Below are 18,369 nucleotides of genomic sequence, written 5' to 3'. Positions count from 1 at the left end.
TGCACATTTGGCTTTCATTTTTTCTATCATATTATTTTTGTGACATGGTTATCTTTTGGTCAAATCTGAATTCCAGTTCTTAACTAACAATAATCTGTAGTGTCTCAGTTCCACTTATTAATCGTTCTTTTCTCTACTGCTCCCATTTCCCATTGCATTTTACCACAATCACGTCAGCAAGGATTTGACAAAATCTACACTACTTTTATGTTTTTGCAGCTACTGCAGATGGTTTGTCTCAAAAGTCTAGGATATCTTTCCCTCTTCATTGTTATGTTACATAAGGTTTCAATACATTTTTCATAGTGACAGTACAATAGATTGACCAGTCATATGGGTTGATAAGAGCATCCACTTTGTACTAATGCTGAGAGCCACATAACAACGGATGTTTCTGGATGTCTGCAAATAATATATAAACCAAGTTTTGAAGTAAAAAAAAAAAAAAAAAAAAAAAAAAAAAAAAAAAATTACAGAAACTAATAAAAAAGTGGCTGTGAATTTACAGAAAATGTGGGAGATTACCTTTCCTGCTTCAGCATTAAAAGAATAGAAGTCAAAGCCTCAGCGTGTCTTGTGAATTCCAGGCGTGGCAGAATTGGTAGTATGTAATCAACTGGAATGCCATGTGCTGCTACAAGCTGCCACAAACAGTACTGCTCGAACGTCTCCCATGAAAGTGATGCAGAAAGAAGAGCACGAAATCCATCATGTCGAAACATTACGAGGCGTCCTTGGAGAATATGACAGACAAGTTCCTGTAACTGCAAGGCATCTACTGCAGATACAACTAGTTGCAGCAGTTGAGCATTGCCCACGGCGACTGCAGGAAACTGTGCATATACCTCAGGCAGCAACCACACAAGTAACCTCACATCTTCTTCCTGGCATAACTGTAAGACACCAAGAAATCAAAATTAATTGCATGCAACAAATATCAGAAATAACATTTAGAGTAATGTGAGTTACAGGTATAACTCTGAAATCCGTCATTTACACGACAGTTATCTACAGTAAACTACAAACATGGTTACATTTCTATACAAAGTATCGATTAGGTTTCAAAAAGTATTTTAAGAAATAATTTACTCTGTATTTATGTTTTCTTTACAGCCTTATATTGATAGATAGTGGTCCCCCCCATGAACCATGGACCTTGCCGTTGGTGGGGAGGCTTGCATGCCTCAGCGATACAGATGGCCGTACCGTAGGTGCAACCACAACGGAGGGGTATCTGTTGAGAGGCCAGACAAACGTGTGGTTCCTGAAGACGGGCATCAGCCTTTTCTGTAGTTGCAGGGGCAACAGTCTGGATGATTGACTGATCTGGCCTTGTAACATTAACCAAAACGGCCTTGCTGTGCTGGTACTGCGAACGGCTGAAAGCAAGGGGAAACTACCGCCGTAATTTTTCCCGAGGGCATGCAGCTTTACTGTATGGTTAAATGATGGTGGCGTCCTCTTGGGTAAAATATTCCGGAGGTAAAATAGTCCCCCATTCGGATCTCCGGGTGGGGACTACTCAAGAGGACGTCATTATCAGGAGAAAGAAAACTGGCGTTCTGCGGATCGGAGCGTGGAACGTCAGATCCCTTAATCGGGCAGGCAGGTTAGAAAACTTAAAAAGGGAAATGGATAGGGTAAAGTTAGATATAGTGGGAATTAGTGAAGTTCGGTGGCAGGAGGAACAAGACTTTTGGTCAGGTGAATACAGGGTTATAAATACAAAATCAAATAGGGGTAATGCAGGAGTAGCTTTAATAATGAATAGGAAAATAGGAGTGCGGGTAAGCTACTACAAACAGCATAGTGAACGCATTATTGTGGCCAAGATAGACACGAAGCCCACACCTACTACAATAGTACAAGTTTATATGCCAACTAGCTCTGCAGATGATGAACAAATTGATGAAATGTATGATGAGATAAAAGAAATTATTCAGGTCGTGAGGGGAGACGAAAATTTAATAGTCATGGGTGACTGGAATGCGAGAGTAGGAAAAGAGAGAGAAGGAAACATAGTAGGTGAATATGGATTGGGGGAAAGAAATGAAAGAGAAAGCCGACTGGTAGAATTTTGCACAGAGCACAACTTAATCATAGCTAACACTTGGTTCAAGAATCATAAAAGAAGGTTGTACACATGGAAGAATCCTGGAAATACTAGAAGGTATCAGATCGATTATATAATGGTAAGACAGAGATTTAGGAACCAGGCATTAAATTGTAAGACATTTCCAGGGGCAGATGTGGACTCTGACCACAATCTATTGGTTATGAGCTGTAGATTAAAACTGAAGAAACTGCAAAAAGGTGGGAGTTTAAGGAGATGGGACCTGGATAAACTGAAAGAACCAGAGGTTGTACAAAGTTCCAGGGAGAGCATAAGGGAACAATTGTCACAAATGGGGGAAAGAAATACAGTAGAAGAAGAATGGGTAGCTCTAAGGGATGAAGTAGTGAAGGCAGCAGAGGATCAAGTAGGTAAAAAGACGAGGGCTAGTAGAAATCCTTGGGTAACAGAAGAAATATTGAATTTAATTGATGAAAGGAGAAAATATAAATATGCAGTAAATGAAGCAGGCAAAAAGGAATACAAACGTCTCAAAAAAAGAGATCGACAGGAAGTGCAATATGGCTAAGCAGGGATGGCTAGAGGACAAATGTAAGGATGTAGAGGCTTATCTCACTAGGGGTAAGATAGATACTGCCTACAGGAAAACTAAAGAGACCTTTGGAGAAAAGAGAACCACTTGTATGAACATCAAGAGCTCAGATGGAAACCCAGTTCTAAGCGAAGAAAGGAAAGCAGAAAGGTGGAAGGAGTACATAGAGGGTCTATACAAGGGCGATGTACTTGAGGACAATATTTTGGAAATAGAGGAGAATGTAGATGAAGACGAAATGAGAGATAGGATACTGCATGAGAGTTTGACAGAGCACTGAAAGACCTGAGTCGAAACAAGGTCCCGGGAGTAGACAACATTCCATTAGAACTACTGACGGCCTTGGGAGAGCCAGTCCTGACAAAACTCTACCATCTGGTGAGCAAGATGTACGAGACAGGCGAAATACCCTCAGACTTCAAGAAGAATATAATAATTCCAATCCCAAAGAAAGCAGGTGTTGACAGATGTGAAAATTACCGAACAATCAGTTTAATAAGCCACAGCTGCAAAATACTAACGCGAATTCTTTACAGACGAATGGAAAAACTAGTAGAAGCTGACCTTGGGGAAGAATAGTTTGGATTCCGTAGAAATATTGGAACACGTGAGGCAATATTGACCCTACGACTTATCTTAGAAGAAAGAATAAGGAAAGGCAAACCTACGTTTCTAGCATTTGTAGACTTAGAGAAAGCTTTTGACAATGTTGACTGGAATACTCTCTTTCAAATTCTGAAGGTGGCAGGGGTAAAATACAGGGAGCAAAAGGCTATTTACAATTTGTACAGAAAGCAGATGGCAGTTATAAGAGTCGAGGGACATGAAAGGGAAGCAGCGGTTGGGAAGGGAGTGTGACAGGGTTGTAGCCTCTCCCAGATGTTATTCAATCTGTATATTGAGCAAGCAGTGAAGGAAACAAAAGAAAAATTCAGAGTAGGTATTAAAATCCATGGAGAAGAAATAAAAACTTTGAGGTTCGCCGATGACATTGCAATTCTGTCAGAGACAGCAAAGGACTTGGAAGAGCAGTTGAACGGAATGGACAGTGTCTTGAAAGGAGGATATAAGATGAACATCAACAAAAGCAAAACGAGGATAATGGAATGTAGTCGAATTAAGTCGGGTGATGCTGAGTGAATTAGATTAGGAAATGAGACACTTAAAGTAGTAAAGGAGTTTTGCTATTTGGGGAGCAAAATAACTGATGGTGGTCGAAGTAGAGAGGATATAAAAGGTAGACTGGCAATGGCAAGAAAAGCGTTTCTGAAGAAGAGAAATTTGTTAACATCGAGTATAGATTTAAGTGTCAGGAAGTCGTTTCTGAAAGTATTTGTATGGAGTGTAGCCATGTATGGAAGTGAAACATGGACGATAAATAGTTTAGACAAGAAGAGAATAGAAGCTTTCGAAATGTGGTGCTACAGAAGAATGCTGAAGATTAGATGGGTAGATCACATAACTAATGAGGAGGTACTGAATAGAATTGGGGAGAAGAGGAGTTTGTGGCACAACTTGACAAGAAGAAGGGACCGGTTGGTAGGACATGTTCTGAGGCATCAAGGGATCACAAATTTAGCATTGGAGGACAGTGTGGAGGGTAAAAATCATAGAGGGCGACCAAGAGATGAATACACTACGCAAATTCAGAAGGACGTAGGTTGCAGCAAGTACTGGGAGATGAAGACGCTTGCACAGGATAGAGTAGCATGGAGAGCTGCATCAAACCAGTCTCAGGACTGAAGACCACAACAACAACAACAACATTGATAGTGGAATTGTTAAATAAGTAGTAATAATCAATACTGTTTATTAGAGGTTGCCCAAATAGGTTACTGTGGGTAAAGTGTAAGAAGGGAGGGAGGGCTGTGGTGAGTGAAAAGACATGTGCAGGGCACTAGGAGGTGGTGGGAAGTATTGGGAAGCAGCAGAGAGGGAGATAGATGGCTCACAGCAACCAAATTAGGATAAATTCAGTAAATACTTGATAAAATCAATTATAGTGTAAAACTCATTAAGCAAAAACCAACTAACACCACTACACCAGTGGCACCAGAAAGAGGTACCATTTGTAGGGTCCTAAGAATGTGACGACACATACAAGGAGATTAAATGAAAGACCTGGTGATCTCACTCAAAAGAAGGCTACATGAGCTGAGAAGCTCAAACATAATCATCTTCGCTGTTTCACACTGGCATGACTTGCCAATCTGATCGTGTATAAATAAAGATTTGTGAAGCGCAAATACACAGATCCTAAATATATGCATAAGATCAAAAAATGTTACAATTGTGGACATAAGCTGTGTAGGAAGAAGATTCGACACATTCCATGGCTTACATATCAACAGACAAGGGAAAGATTTAGTCAATGTGCAGTGTTGTGCTACAGAGCCCATCCCTCTCAAGGACAAAAATAATGAATACTTGGGGGAATCAACCATGAAATGCCAAGTCAGTAAAACAATACATCAGCAGGACTAGAGCAATGTTTTTTTAGTACAATAAAACCTTCCACCAGTGCGACACCAAATGCAAGTGTGTTTCATATGTGTCTCAAACAGACTTCAGTCCACACAAGAATAATTTATCACTTTTGCATTATAATGTACAGGGTTTAGGAAACAAAATAGATGCTTTTGAATCATTCATCACAGGACTATCTCCACATGTAATAATAGTTACAGAACACCAGAAAACAATGGACAACATTCAATATTGCAAATTTAAAGGCTGCAATCTAGCTACTTTCTACTGTAGAACACACAATAAAGGTAGTGATGCCATCTATGCAAGAAATTGTAAGTTCACAAGCACAACAGAAAAAGTGCTACGGGGGAACAATTTCTGTGTTGACAAAGATTTCGAAATTGCAGTTCTTAAACTCACATTTTGCAACGTTCCTTTCTATGTTATAGGTGTATATACAGATCCCCCCTCCCCCCGTGGAAAGTTTGATGCTTTTCTGAAATCACTTGATGGAGTTTTAAGTAAATTAATGTCAGGCTGTAGAAGGGTAAATCTTGTCAAGTACCCACAAGAATAGCTAACACACATAGTAGTCCAACTGATCATGTTATTACAAATTATGACCACACCATTTCAACATACATCATAAATGGTCACCTCTCAGATCATTTAGACCAAACACTAGTGCTAAAATGTAATACTATCTGCAAATAACATTGCTACACTAAGACACTGTTTAAGCCGGGAAACATGGGAATCAGTTATGACTGCCATTGAGGTCTACAATAAATGGAACATGTTCACAGAAATTCTGACTGATTTAAGCAGAGCCAAACAAAAGATCTGAAAGAAAAAATGGAAAACAAGTATAGTTTACACAGACTGACTAACTCAGAGTTACATAAAGAATTCTGCAAGAAGTACAAATATAAGTACCGCAAAGAAATCGGGAGATTAAAATCAGAAAGAATCAGCCAACAGATACGAGGTTCAGATGTTTCGAAGACTTGCTGGTCAATTGCAAATAAAATCAGAAACAATAAAATGGAAACTAAAATTAATAATGTACAATTAACTGTGAATAATGATATCTCTGATCCTCTTCTAGTGAGCAATTTTTTAAATAATTACTTCATAGATACTGTCGAAAATAATGTATTTATGAAACAGGATGTACAGTACACATTTAAGTCCAGTAACAATCAGAACTGCAGTGCACTACCCGCAGTAAGCACATATGACATTCTGCAGCTAATTGACAGCCTCAGAAACAAAAAATCAGCAGGATTAGATGAAATTTCTCCATATCTGTTGAAGAAATGTAAACATGAACTAATGAAACCACTAGTTCATCTAATACACTGTGTTTTCGAAGATGGTGTGTTCCCTGACAAGTTAAAACTATCTGTAGTGAAACAAATACACAAAAAGGGGGAAATAAAGCATGTATAGAACTACAGACCCATTGCCCTAATCTCATCTTTCAGCTAACTGATACAGAAAATAAAATTAAAAAAAAAAAAAAATCCTCCATCATGTACTTGAAAAAATAAATGAAAAATCCCAAGCAACAGGAGTATTCCTGGACCTCTCAAGGGCTTTTGACTGAGTACATCGCGAGGTGCTCTTATCAAAAATTGTGAAGAGTGGTGTGACTGGAAAACTCATGCAATTTTTAGAAACACATTTAAAGGTTAGACAGCAGTGCACGGAGATTATAAACACTAATGGAGAAATACTGGAGAGGAGAAGGTCAAGTATAAGAAATATACATTTTGATATTCCTCAGGGCTCCATTTCCGGTCCAGTCCTATTCATATGCTATGTAAATGATTTACCAAGTTCTCTTGACAATAAGCAATGTATGCAGATGATACATCTGGTGTCTGCTATGTGAGCCCAGTCTGAGACAACCTAAACGTAAACACAGAAAAAGTAATATTCTTCATTTCAAACCAAGTGGTCCACACAGACAAAATACTGTGATTGCTGAAATTCTACAAAAACCTGTAAAGACCTATTAAAAACCTTTACAGATTGTAAAATCTTGGGTTTATGCATAGATGATTGACTTTCATGGAAGCAGCAAGCTGAGTACTTCTGGAAAAAAATAACACCCAGACTATCTGTATTAAGAAGATTATCACCATATCTTAAGTCTGAAACGCTTAGGACTGTATATTATGGATTAGAGTACACTTTCTTGCTTACGGAATAGTACTGTGGGGTGGGAAACTAATATGAAAGAGTTTTCATACTGCAGAAGCGAGCCTTGAGGATCATAGCAAAAGTAAACCCAGGAACTTCTTGCAAACCCCTATTCATCAGACACAATATTCTCACAGTTTATGCCATGTATATACTAGAAATTATAATGCTAGTGGAAGAAGATACTAAGATCACAAAAAGATACATGGATATTCACACTTATGAAACATGGCAGAGAAAACTTTCATATGGTTAACTGAAGCTGAACTTTACCAGCGAAAAGCCCTTATAACAAAGGAGTTGTTTTTAATAACTTGTTACCAAATGAAATTACAATATTGGCAGGGGATACTTTTAAAAAGCGAGTCAAGCAGTGGCTTATCCAAAAGTGCCCTTATAACTTGAATTTATTATGAATTATAATGTAATAAGAAATAATGTAAACTAAAAAAATTGTAATTGTAAAAACTTTACACTTAGTTGAAAATGCACATGCTTGTAAAACTATGTATTGTGAGCAATAAACTGAAACTGAAGTGACAACTGTTGCAATACCACGCATTTTCCAATATGGTTCCAGCCAAGCTATTACGAGTTGTTACAGATAGCTCACAGTGAGGTATTGGAGTAGTACTCTCCCATAAGGAACTAGTTCGGACTGCTCCACTGCATGGGCATCAAAGACACTGGATATAGATTGGTACAAAGATTCATACACTGAATGATAGACATTGTGCAACAATTTTACCAATATTTATACAGGATAAAAGTCCAGCTGATCACAGACAATAAATCTTAAGTTACCCAATTTTGGCATGACCAAAACGTTTAAGAATGAATGACTTAGTGACTTCAGAGATGGGCACTACTACTTCACAACTACCATTATTAACTCCACTGTTGGCTAACAGTGCACCAAGCTGACATCAATACACAGACCACATCATGGGCACCTTCAAACAAATCTTTTAATACCTGTGAGGAACTGATGTTTCAAGTGGACACAACAAATACTTCCAGTGTTTCCAGCAGATGAAGCTGAAATTGCTCACAAGATTCGAGAACCTGTTCTGAAAGCACTCAACACATATAGGAGCCAGGGGGGGAAAAAAAAGTGCAGATAGGACGTATCAACTTCTGGGCCTCTATTTCTTTGGTGTTGCAGGGGGAGATTAATATCCGCTCCATCATAGTCATTGCAAAGTATTATAAATATAGCAAATTGCTAGTCATTACTGTTTCTGGCCAAGAATCGGCACTGCCATAAAATGAATGGCATATCTGTGTGAATCTAAATCGGCATTCATTGTGATGTTACATCTCCGAGTCTCCACCTTTCACACAGTGGGATTAAACTAACTTCGGATATAGTGGGCTGCTTTTAGATTTACAATGGTTTTCTCAATGTGAATGCATATTCCAACATTCTGTACGCAGTCAACATGTCCTGTATTTTGGTTAAAGCAAAGTTACGAGATATAGCCAAAATCTCACTACTAAAGTCCTACTGCAAATGTTGGTAACAGATAATAGACCACAGTTTGTGGCAAGAGTTTAAAGAATTTTCTACAAACAACAAGATTACACAATGTCTAATGGATTCCTTCAACCCCAAATCAAACTGTTAGGCAGAGAGGATGATTACAAATGTTGAGCAGCAAATGCAAAATGCTGTCTGCATGCATGCTAAAAATTCTGCACAACATATTCTTCAGCTTATATCCTGGTACATCGAAGAAGCCGAGCATACTGCTATAGTTGACAATACCACTAGACTCAAAAAAGTATTGCCCACTTAAAATTAGATAAACATTGAATCAAGTTGTATCTGGTAGGTTGAATGGAAGATGCTGAATATGAGTGAATTCTTATCCACAGTACCATACAACAAACACCATCACTGTGTGATGTGTCATAATGAAATCTAGCTACCTATACACCTATTGATACCACTGGACATAAACAACTACAGTAGAAAAATAAAAATGTATATAAATTAATTTGCAACTGTGAGCAATGTAAATTTGAATATTTTAGTCATTTGTTATGAACTAAACAATTTTGCAAACTAGTCACATGAATATGAAATTATATAAAAATTACTTATAACATTTTTTGACTTTTATATTGTTTATGTGCAATTTATAGAAAGTAAATCAAACAATTTGTTTATTAATAATTTGAATGTTAGTATTCTCTGTTCTGCTTATAATGATAATTCTACAATAAATTATACTGTGACAATTATTGCAAAAGAAAGCATTGTTTGGTTGATACTTATATTCACATTATGCTTGGTGTTAGTTGTTAGCAGTTCTAGTTAGTAGTAGGCCAGAGGGTGTAACTTTTGTGAAAAGAAGCTGCAGTTGTTGTGAAGACAAAATGTATTGTTCTTTATAAGACCTTTTTGAAGGCAATATATAAAACAGAGACCTCGAAACAAAATTGTGTTAGATGATTAAATAACCCGGGCAAACTACACAGTCCACTTCAGTTTCTGAAGATAACTACAGCTTCTTGCTCTTGGCCCTTCCAAAGTCAATTACTGTATTTAACCAATTACAAGATGAGGTTTTATTTCACAAATTTCTAATTAAAAAAAATATGGGATCAACTTACTGATTAACTACTGCTGCTAGGGTCAACGTTCTTACATTTTGTGATTTATCCTACTATATAGAGACAAGACATTGTTAGCAAAAATATCGAAATGTTCTTGATGGATTTACTTCATATTTTTAATAAACATTCAGATGGACAAAGGCTATATAATTTTTTAAACAACAATGTACAGGTTTTCTGTTAAAACCAACTTCAAGAGAGAAAATGCTCTACAATGCTGTGCTGTGAAAGTTGGCGATTTAGTTTTCTTTCTCCCAGTTTTAACTATAATAGCAGGACATTTAAACCATTAAACAAATTGTTTCTTCCATATATATTCTTTCTCTTTCTAAGATGAAACAAAAACTATACACACAACAATGTGCTGTTTTGTTTTCTTCCTCATAGTTTCAACAGGAAACTGGGAAGCCATATTTATGGATTTTCGAGTTATGATTGGTATGCTATTACAGAATCTGAATCATCTCAAACTTTGTAGTTGCACCCATTCACAAATTAAAACTATGCAAAATATTGTCATTGAAGCTAGTGTTCTCACAGATCCCGCAGCTGGACAGGTCGCTCTCATACCCTGTACACCAATGATTCCAACCTATTTACCCACTCATTTTAAGCAATTTCAATTCCCAAACAAAGTTTTGTTTGCAATGACAATAAACAAGGCTCAAGTCCAGAGAGAAGGGAGAAGAGGAAAGGAACAGAGAGGAGAGGAAGGGGGCAGGAAATGGCCACAGAGAATGGGAAAGACGAAATGGACAGAGCAGGGACAAAGGGGGCAGTATGGCCATAGAGAGAGAGAGAGACAGAGGAAGGGGGAAGGAGGAGGTGATGGACAGAGAAAGGGCGGAGCTGGAGTTTACAATGTCTGTCCAATTTCAGTAAATATTTAGCAATTTCAAAGCATTGCTAGGTTTGCTAGTAGGTTAATATGTTTACAGGTGAAGCATTGACAACTGAAGTTACATAAAGACTTATTTTTAGGGCTGGGCAAACGATACATGCATTCAAATGGGATTGAGATTTTTCCAATAAGCCACAGTGCTCTATACGGTATTGAGTATTCTAATACAATCACTTGACATTTGATGTGGTGTCAGTGAAAAGGACATGGAGGGAAATTACAAACAAGCCACAACAACAAGCTATAGCTCTGCTTAAAAATGGACAGTTTCACAAAACACAGTTGGAAATAGCACTAAATCCCATCACCTGCATTCTCCTGTACTTGAAGAAATTTCTAACAGGAGTCCCCAAACAGTGTTGCCATGTATGCACATATAAATAACCACACTGACTTTTAAGTAAAGCTACCAGTCAAAGGTAAAGATGTTGTTCTTCGAAAAATATTACTTGTCTATGAACCTGGTGCTATATTTTATTTAGATATGAGAGACTGTAATGATTTACCACATGGACTGAAAATGAACATTTCAAATCTTTTCCACATTTTATGTTAATGATTAACAACGTTACCACTTTTAATCAACTTAGAAACAAAATTGTAAAATTTACACAAAATAAGAAAGAAATTTAATCAAACAATAAATCCCTAATAAACAAAATAAATCATATTAAACTGACAGTAATTGCTATCAAGAGAATAAATTACAGCAGCTAGACCCATGCTAAAGATAGTAGATTGCCAGATGTGCAAAAGATTGCAAAGTTGCACAGGTCACACCAATACTCAATCAAGGAAGTACAAGTAATCCAATGAACTACACATCCATATCACTGACATCAATTTACAGCATGATTTTGGAACATATGCTGGATTTGGACATTATGAATTCCCTCGAGGAAAATGATCTGGTGACACATAGTCAGCACAGATTCGGAAAATATCATTCTGATGATATACAAGTAGCTCTTTATTCACACGAAGTAATGAGTGCTATTGAGAGTGGGTCTCAAATTGATTTGATATTTCTAAATTTCCAAAAGGCTTTTGATACCATCCTTTGCAAGCAGCTTCTAATCAAATTGCGTGCCTGTGGAGAATAATCTCAGCTGTGCAACTGGATTCATTCGTAGCAAATGAAGGAAAGTTATTGAATAAAACAGAAGTGATATCTGGCATTTCTCACAGAAGTATTATAGATCCTCTGCTGTGTCTAATCTATATAAATGATTTAGGAGAGAGCAGCCATCTAGTACACGCATCAGAAGACCAAAACCAATTGCAAAAGATTTAGACAATACATCTGTATTGTGCAAAAAGTGGCAATGGACCATAAACAATGAACAGTGCAAGGTGACCTACATGAATACTAAAGGGAAGCCTTTATATTTCGCTTACATTATAACACACACAAATTTAAAGGCTGTCATTTCAGATAAATACCTGGGAATTACGATTGCAAATAACTTAAATTGGAATGATCACATAGATAATGTTGTTGGAAATTCAAATGAAAGAGGTTCTATTAGCAGAATACTTAGAAAATGTAACAAGTCTACTGAAGCGGCTGCTTATGCTACTCTTGTCTTGCTATTTCTAGAGCAATGCTATGTAGTATGGGATCCTTATCAATTAGGATTGATGGAGGACATCGAAGAAGTCCAAAGAAGAAGGGCAGCTCGCCTTGTATTATTGCGAAATAGGGAAGAGAATGTCACAGATATGATAGGCAAGTTGGGGTGGCAGCTATTAAATCAAAGACGTCCTCTGTTGCGACAGGAATTTTTCAGGAAATTTAAGTCTGTAACATTCTCCTCCGAATGTGAAAATAGTTTGTTACACCCACCTACACAGGGAGAAATTATCACTGTAATAAAATATGAGAAATCAGAGCTTGCACAAAAGATTTAAGAGTTTGTTTCTCCTACACGCTGTTCGAGAGTGGAATGGTAAAGAAATAATGTGACAGTGGTTGGATGAACCCTTTGCCAGGCACTTAAGTGTAAACTGTACAGTAGCCGTGTACATGTAGGTATTTTTGTTACATATGACCTGCATCTGAGACACTGCAATTTGTGTTTAATACAGTTATTTTTGTTAATAAAATCCACAGTATGTTAAAACAATAAGACACGTCTTGATAGAGATAATACTAACAGAAGTCACTAGATCGCAAAGTGATCAAAAGATTTGAGCACAAAACAAGACTTCTTGAACTGTGAAGAAAATTACTCAAGCAGCCAAATGAAGCTAAAAAACACCACTATTTATTTTAAAAAATTGTAGGGGATGAAGGGGGAACAGTGATACCAGCTTGCCTGAGAACTTGGAAGAATGTGGGGAGGGGAGTGGTGAAGCGGCACCAAATGTCATCAAACTCCCAACCAAGGGAATTTGTACCATGTGCCTCAGCTTTTTATGAATATCTACCAAGTTAAAACTGTAGTTTTCCTGACCCCATTTGTAGTCTGAATTGAACTAACCTTAAAATTGGATGAATAATCAGCTATAGTAAGCATTTATTTCTACAGGAGGCTGTGGTGTATTGCAGCAACTAGAGTACTTCAGAAGGAGGTCAAACAGACATTACAACACACTAACATTGTAAATACTTAAATTTGGAAACAATTAGTGGCCATACAGATGACACGTATTTGATGCCATCGCGACACTTATAACATTACCACGACATTCACTGCAGAATCAGAGAATCACAACAGAGTACAGCTGTCTGTAACATGATATGGAATTCAGAATAACTGTTCTATCTGCAAACAGCTGGATCTGTGCTATGAAGATACTGTCATCATTAGTGATGATTACTAGTATGTGCTGATTACATAGACACTGGGTGAGCAGCACTGCACTTGGACATAAATACTTTCCAGCTGTGGCAGCGTAAGGAAGCGCATAGGGGTGTGTCTACGCTGACGTCTCCGATTGATTGATGCATCGGCAATGACTATCTTTCCTTGTGGTGCCATTGTGAGGTACCAATTTTCGCGTGAGACGTTGTTCTGTGGGTGACACCACACAGATGGTAAAAGTCTAGATAAGGGCCAACTGCATACTTATGTATTTTGTGCAGTAATGTTGTCAAGGTATGAAAGGAACAAAGGGGGTTGTATCACCTGATGGTTTACATAGCCAATGAGAGAGCAGCTGGCAGATGACATGTTTGGAAGCAACAGACGAAGGAATATTGTCACACTCTCATATCAGTATACATACAAAATACCCTATGTATTCAGTGAATACAGCTGTTTTCTCACAATCTTAAGCATAATGTCGGAAATTGAAACATATTCAGATGTAACAGCTGAATATTTGTGACAACAGCGAAGAAAGGAAGGGTTTGATTTTCACCATTGAAAATTCACTGCCTCTTTTCTCACCTCTTATCAGTTACATCGACAAATGGCATAAGTTTGGAATAGATACATTGTTAAATTTTAGGCAGGTACTTTACGTAAAAAAAAACACTTTGTAACTTCGACAATATTATAAAAAGGATAGATTGCTACTCACGTAAGATAGCACGCTGAGTTTCAGACAGGCACAATGAGGTGGGGAAGAGGGAGGAATATCAGGGTACAAGTGGGGGAGAGTCGTCAGCATCATCACTGGCTGGTGGAGCATGCAGAAACTGGGTGACAGGACAAGGCTGTCAGGTGCAGAGTCTGATGTCTGTAGGAGAGGGAGGGATGAGGTGGGGGGGGGGGGGCAGAAAAAGAGAGGAGCAGAGAAGGGAAAAGACCGGTTGGTGGAATGGCAGAGAGCAGTATGCAGTGAGCGTGAGGGGCGCGAATTGGGAGGAGGCGATAGGACAGGGGAGATGGAAACTGTTGGGAGTAGTGTGCAGGAACAGCAGGTTACTATAGGCTGAGGCCAGGGTAATTTTGTGACCAGAGAATGTGTTGTAAGGATGACTCTCATCTGCACAGCCTGCTACAGTCATTGCACAGATTTATTATATTGATATGACTACCAAACTGCTGTCCACCAGGACAATGGCCACTACCAATTTCTGGCGAAGAGCAAAGTGGACAACCCTGGGGCACAACAGGCAGCTGAACATAACATGCTTAATTTAAATGGCTGCTTCATGACCCGGGCCATCTGGATCCTCACTTCCATCACCAGCTTTTCTGAACTGCGCAGATGGGAGTTAGCCTTACAACATATTCTCTACTCCCCAAATCATACCGACCTCAACCTACAGCAACCTACTGTCCCCATGCCCTTCATCGAACAGTTTCCGCCCCTCGGTCCTATCAACTTCTCCCATTTCAAGTCCCCAACCTCTCACTCTGTGCTGCTCTCTGCCAGTGCATTCACTTCCATCAGTCAACCACAGAAGTTCATGACAATAATGAGAAACATATCTTGAATTCACTGAAACTGTCTCTGTTATTAAAACACTGTTCATTTAACTTTGGAGACGCATGTACATATCTAACTAAATCAACAATTCATTATTTACAAACACTAAAATCTAAAAAGTGTAAAAATTGGTTGTTTTATTAAACTGTTGTATTACCCTAAGATCTTCCAGGAGGCAATCTTCAAGCTTTTTGTCCATTGTCTGGCAGAAATCCTTGTAGACTGATGCCTTTCCGTCATTCAGTTTGCTAGTAACATATAAGAAGAAAATATGTTATACATTACACTGCTTCATTTCATAAAAACATTACAGTAAAACAATTAAATACAGTGAAACCTCTTTATAACGTTCCTCCATATAATGTTTTCCTCTATGTTACATCTGTTTTTTTCTGTCCCGACTAAAAGCCCATATAAACAATGCTAAATTTTCCTCTTTACTGTGTTTCCTCTATATTACAATTTCCTCCATGTAATGCTCATATTTTTGGACCCCTGGTCAATTATTTACCTCTTTATAACATTTAAGTGACTGGATGTAGACACATCGTTTTCCGTTCTGTGGATCCACAGTTTGCACTGGCTCGGAAAGCCTGCACTCAGCATGTTTCATATGTCAGCGGCAGAACCTGGTCACGTTACATGTGACACACATTCTGCTTGTGATCTTTTTGGCGCTATTTACTTTCACCCATCAACCTACCGGGCCCCATGTTTTAATTACAAAAAACTAATCATTTGATACATTGATCATTTGCAAATGAATATCATACTACAGTATTGTGAAAGTTTAAAATGTCATCTATGGCACCATTTGTCAAAGCTGATTAGTGGTATCCCGATCTTCAGTAATGCCCTATAATTATTATTTGGAAGCTTTCCTCTTTATAGTATTTTCCTCTATACAGTGTTCAGAATTTGTGGTCCCTTGAAAAACGTTATATAGAGGTTTCACCGAACTTCATAACAATCAACAGAAACTAGCGGCTTTAGATACTAAAGAGAAGTATTAAAGACAATGTTTTGGCATTTTATGGGGCATATATATATAAATGTAATCATCTATTTTATATTCTGTTGCACTACACAGTCACACTTTTTTAAACTACATTTATTTTGCTGAAGACTGTAATTAATGCTGAATTAATTTTCTTCACCAATGAAATGTGAAAATTCCAAACAATACAATTTTGCTACTAAAAAGAGATCACAAAATAACATTATGCAAACCAAGCAGATGTATGTAGTCAAGAAAAAAAGGCCAGACCTGCAACTTAATGCTTTCTACTTCAATAATTATTCTTTTGTGGACAAATGAAACAGAAATTGCACTAATATGTAAACAATTAACTCAACTATAAATCAGATCATGTTTTGTGCTTTCTGCACTCAGTCCAAAAAGAACATCTGAAAGCTGACTATTCAGAGCTATTTAATCACGATCTATCTCACGCCATTATATAAATTCTGACCAGAACCCACTTGGTAGAGCATGTTTAACAGGATGGAAATATTTGGTATTTTCAGTGGAAATGTTGGCTTGTGCAGACTGCTTATATAATTAAACTGAAATTACACTTCAGTGATACTAAATGTGCATCTGTGGTTAATAAACAGCGTTATTAACAAATGATTGAAGTGGTTTCAACAATGTACCATAGCTATTTTTTTTATTTCTTTGGCTTTATACTGCAAAACTTTTCAGTCACAGTGAGAAACTCAAAAAAGTGTTTCGGAGAGCAATTACGTGTAAAGTCTGTTGGAAGTCACAAAGTGTGCTCATTCTCAAATACTGGATGCATAAAGTCCAGTTATTTCTGCACCATCAGTTACTCTGCTTAAAACACACACACACACACACACACACACACACACACACACACACACACACACACACACACACACACACACATATTTTCTAACAGCAATATTTATCTTATTGTGTTTAACTTTAAACACAAGCTCATACCTCTTAATGAATAGATTATGATAGCATTTTAAATTTTTAAAGCATTGGAAATGAAAATCCATAATACCAATATTCACTGAATAACTCAGAAATCCTAAGAAAATTAAACAAATCTCTACAAATATTATAGGTGATTTTCATCATTTATATACATGACATGTACAGAAAGGCTGGTTTGACTAGTCTCATCCAGATATGAATAATGATTATGAGAAACATTAAGGACATTTAATACGTTTAGGCAAATTTCATTAGAGAAACTAAAAGAGATGAAGTGTCTCATCACAGTTACAAAGGCAAAAGTGAACAGAGCGTAGCCATAACAATTCAGATTCACAATGAATTAATCGAAATGGTTCAGGACTTCTCATTCCTTGGCTGTAAAAGTTACTACAATGGGAATGTAAAATTAGAGAATCTTTTCATCTGCTTAGCTGTAATCAATTTAGCATACAAAATAAAAAGTAAGGAGATCAATAACTGATCCATATACTTATTAATCAGTTCTATCATTTGCAGACTGTGAAGCTAGAAGAATGCAAATAGATAAAATATTAATGCATGTAACTTGGTTCTTCGTGATTTTGACTGGAAGCGATATGGGTATCCAAAACTTTTAACAAGCACATTTAAGAATAGATCACACAAAATACTATTCTTGAAGGTAGGATAGTGAGACTGAAGTCCTGCTTTTGCCTACTTCATAAAAAAGTTTTTCACTATAAGGATTTCATGTTAGACATAGGAGTGGAAGAAAAAAGATGTGGTAGATACGTGCAATAAAATAGAAATTCCTCGTGTACTTACAATTCAGGGGATGCCTATCTGGTGTTGGACACTTGTGTGGAACTTAAAAGCTGACTCTAATAGTAATAAATTCAGGAGGGTCAATGGGCAACAGTAGAAACTTTAGGGAAATGAGGTTCAAGGTGCATTATCCCCACAATTCTCAGCTGAACAAACGCAAGGATGGCTGACATAGTGTTTCGTGTACCTGGGATTGTAAAACAGTTACGATCCTCAGACACCAGGAAGGCGTCTGGCCCAGACGGTATCCCCGTAAGATTATACGTTGACTTTGCTAACAATATAGCACCATTCTTATCCATCATCTATCAGAGAGCGGAAAGTTCTACGGGACTGGAAGAAGG

At 37.5% G+C, this 18,369-nt stretch overlaps 1 protein-coding gene across 2 annotated transcripts in view; it reads right to left on the bottom strand.

Annotated features, from left to right (window-relative positions):
• Positions 1 to 18,369, bottom strand: part of LOC126198888 (integrator complex subunit 3) — an 80,393-nt gene that overhangs the window by 19,329 nt on the left and 42,695 nt on the right. For both annotated transcript variants that reach the window (XM_049935497.1, XM_049935498.1), the window contains exons 12-13: positions 15,407 to 15,497; positions 526 to 893 (exon numbers count right to left, since the gene is read on the bottom strand). In XM_049935497.1, coding sequence (XP_049791454.1) covers positions 526 to 893; positions 15,407 to 15,497 — 459 coding nt within the window. The remainder of the gene's footprint in view (positions 1 to 525; positions 894 to 15,406; positions 15,498 to 18,369) is intronic.

This window comes from Schistocerca nitens, chromosome 8, assembly GCF_023898315.1.
Source record: "Schistocerca nitens isolate TAMUIC-IGC-003100 chromosome 8, iqSchNite1.1, whole genome shotgun sequence".
In the NCBI taxonomy this organism is placed as follows: Eukaryota; Metazoa; Arthropoda; class Insecta; order Orthoptera; family Acrididae; genus Schistocerca; species Schistocerca nitens.
This window is presented reverse-complemented; position numbering and strand designations above follow the sequence as displayed.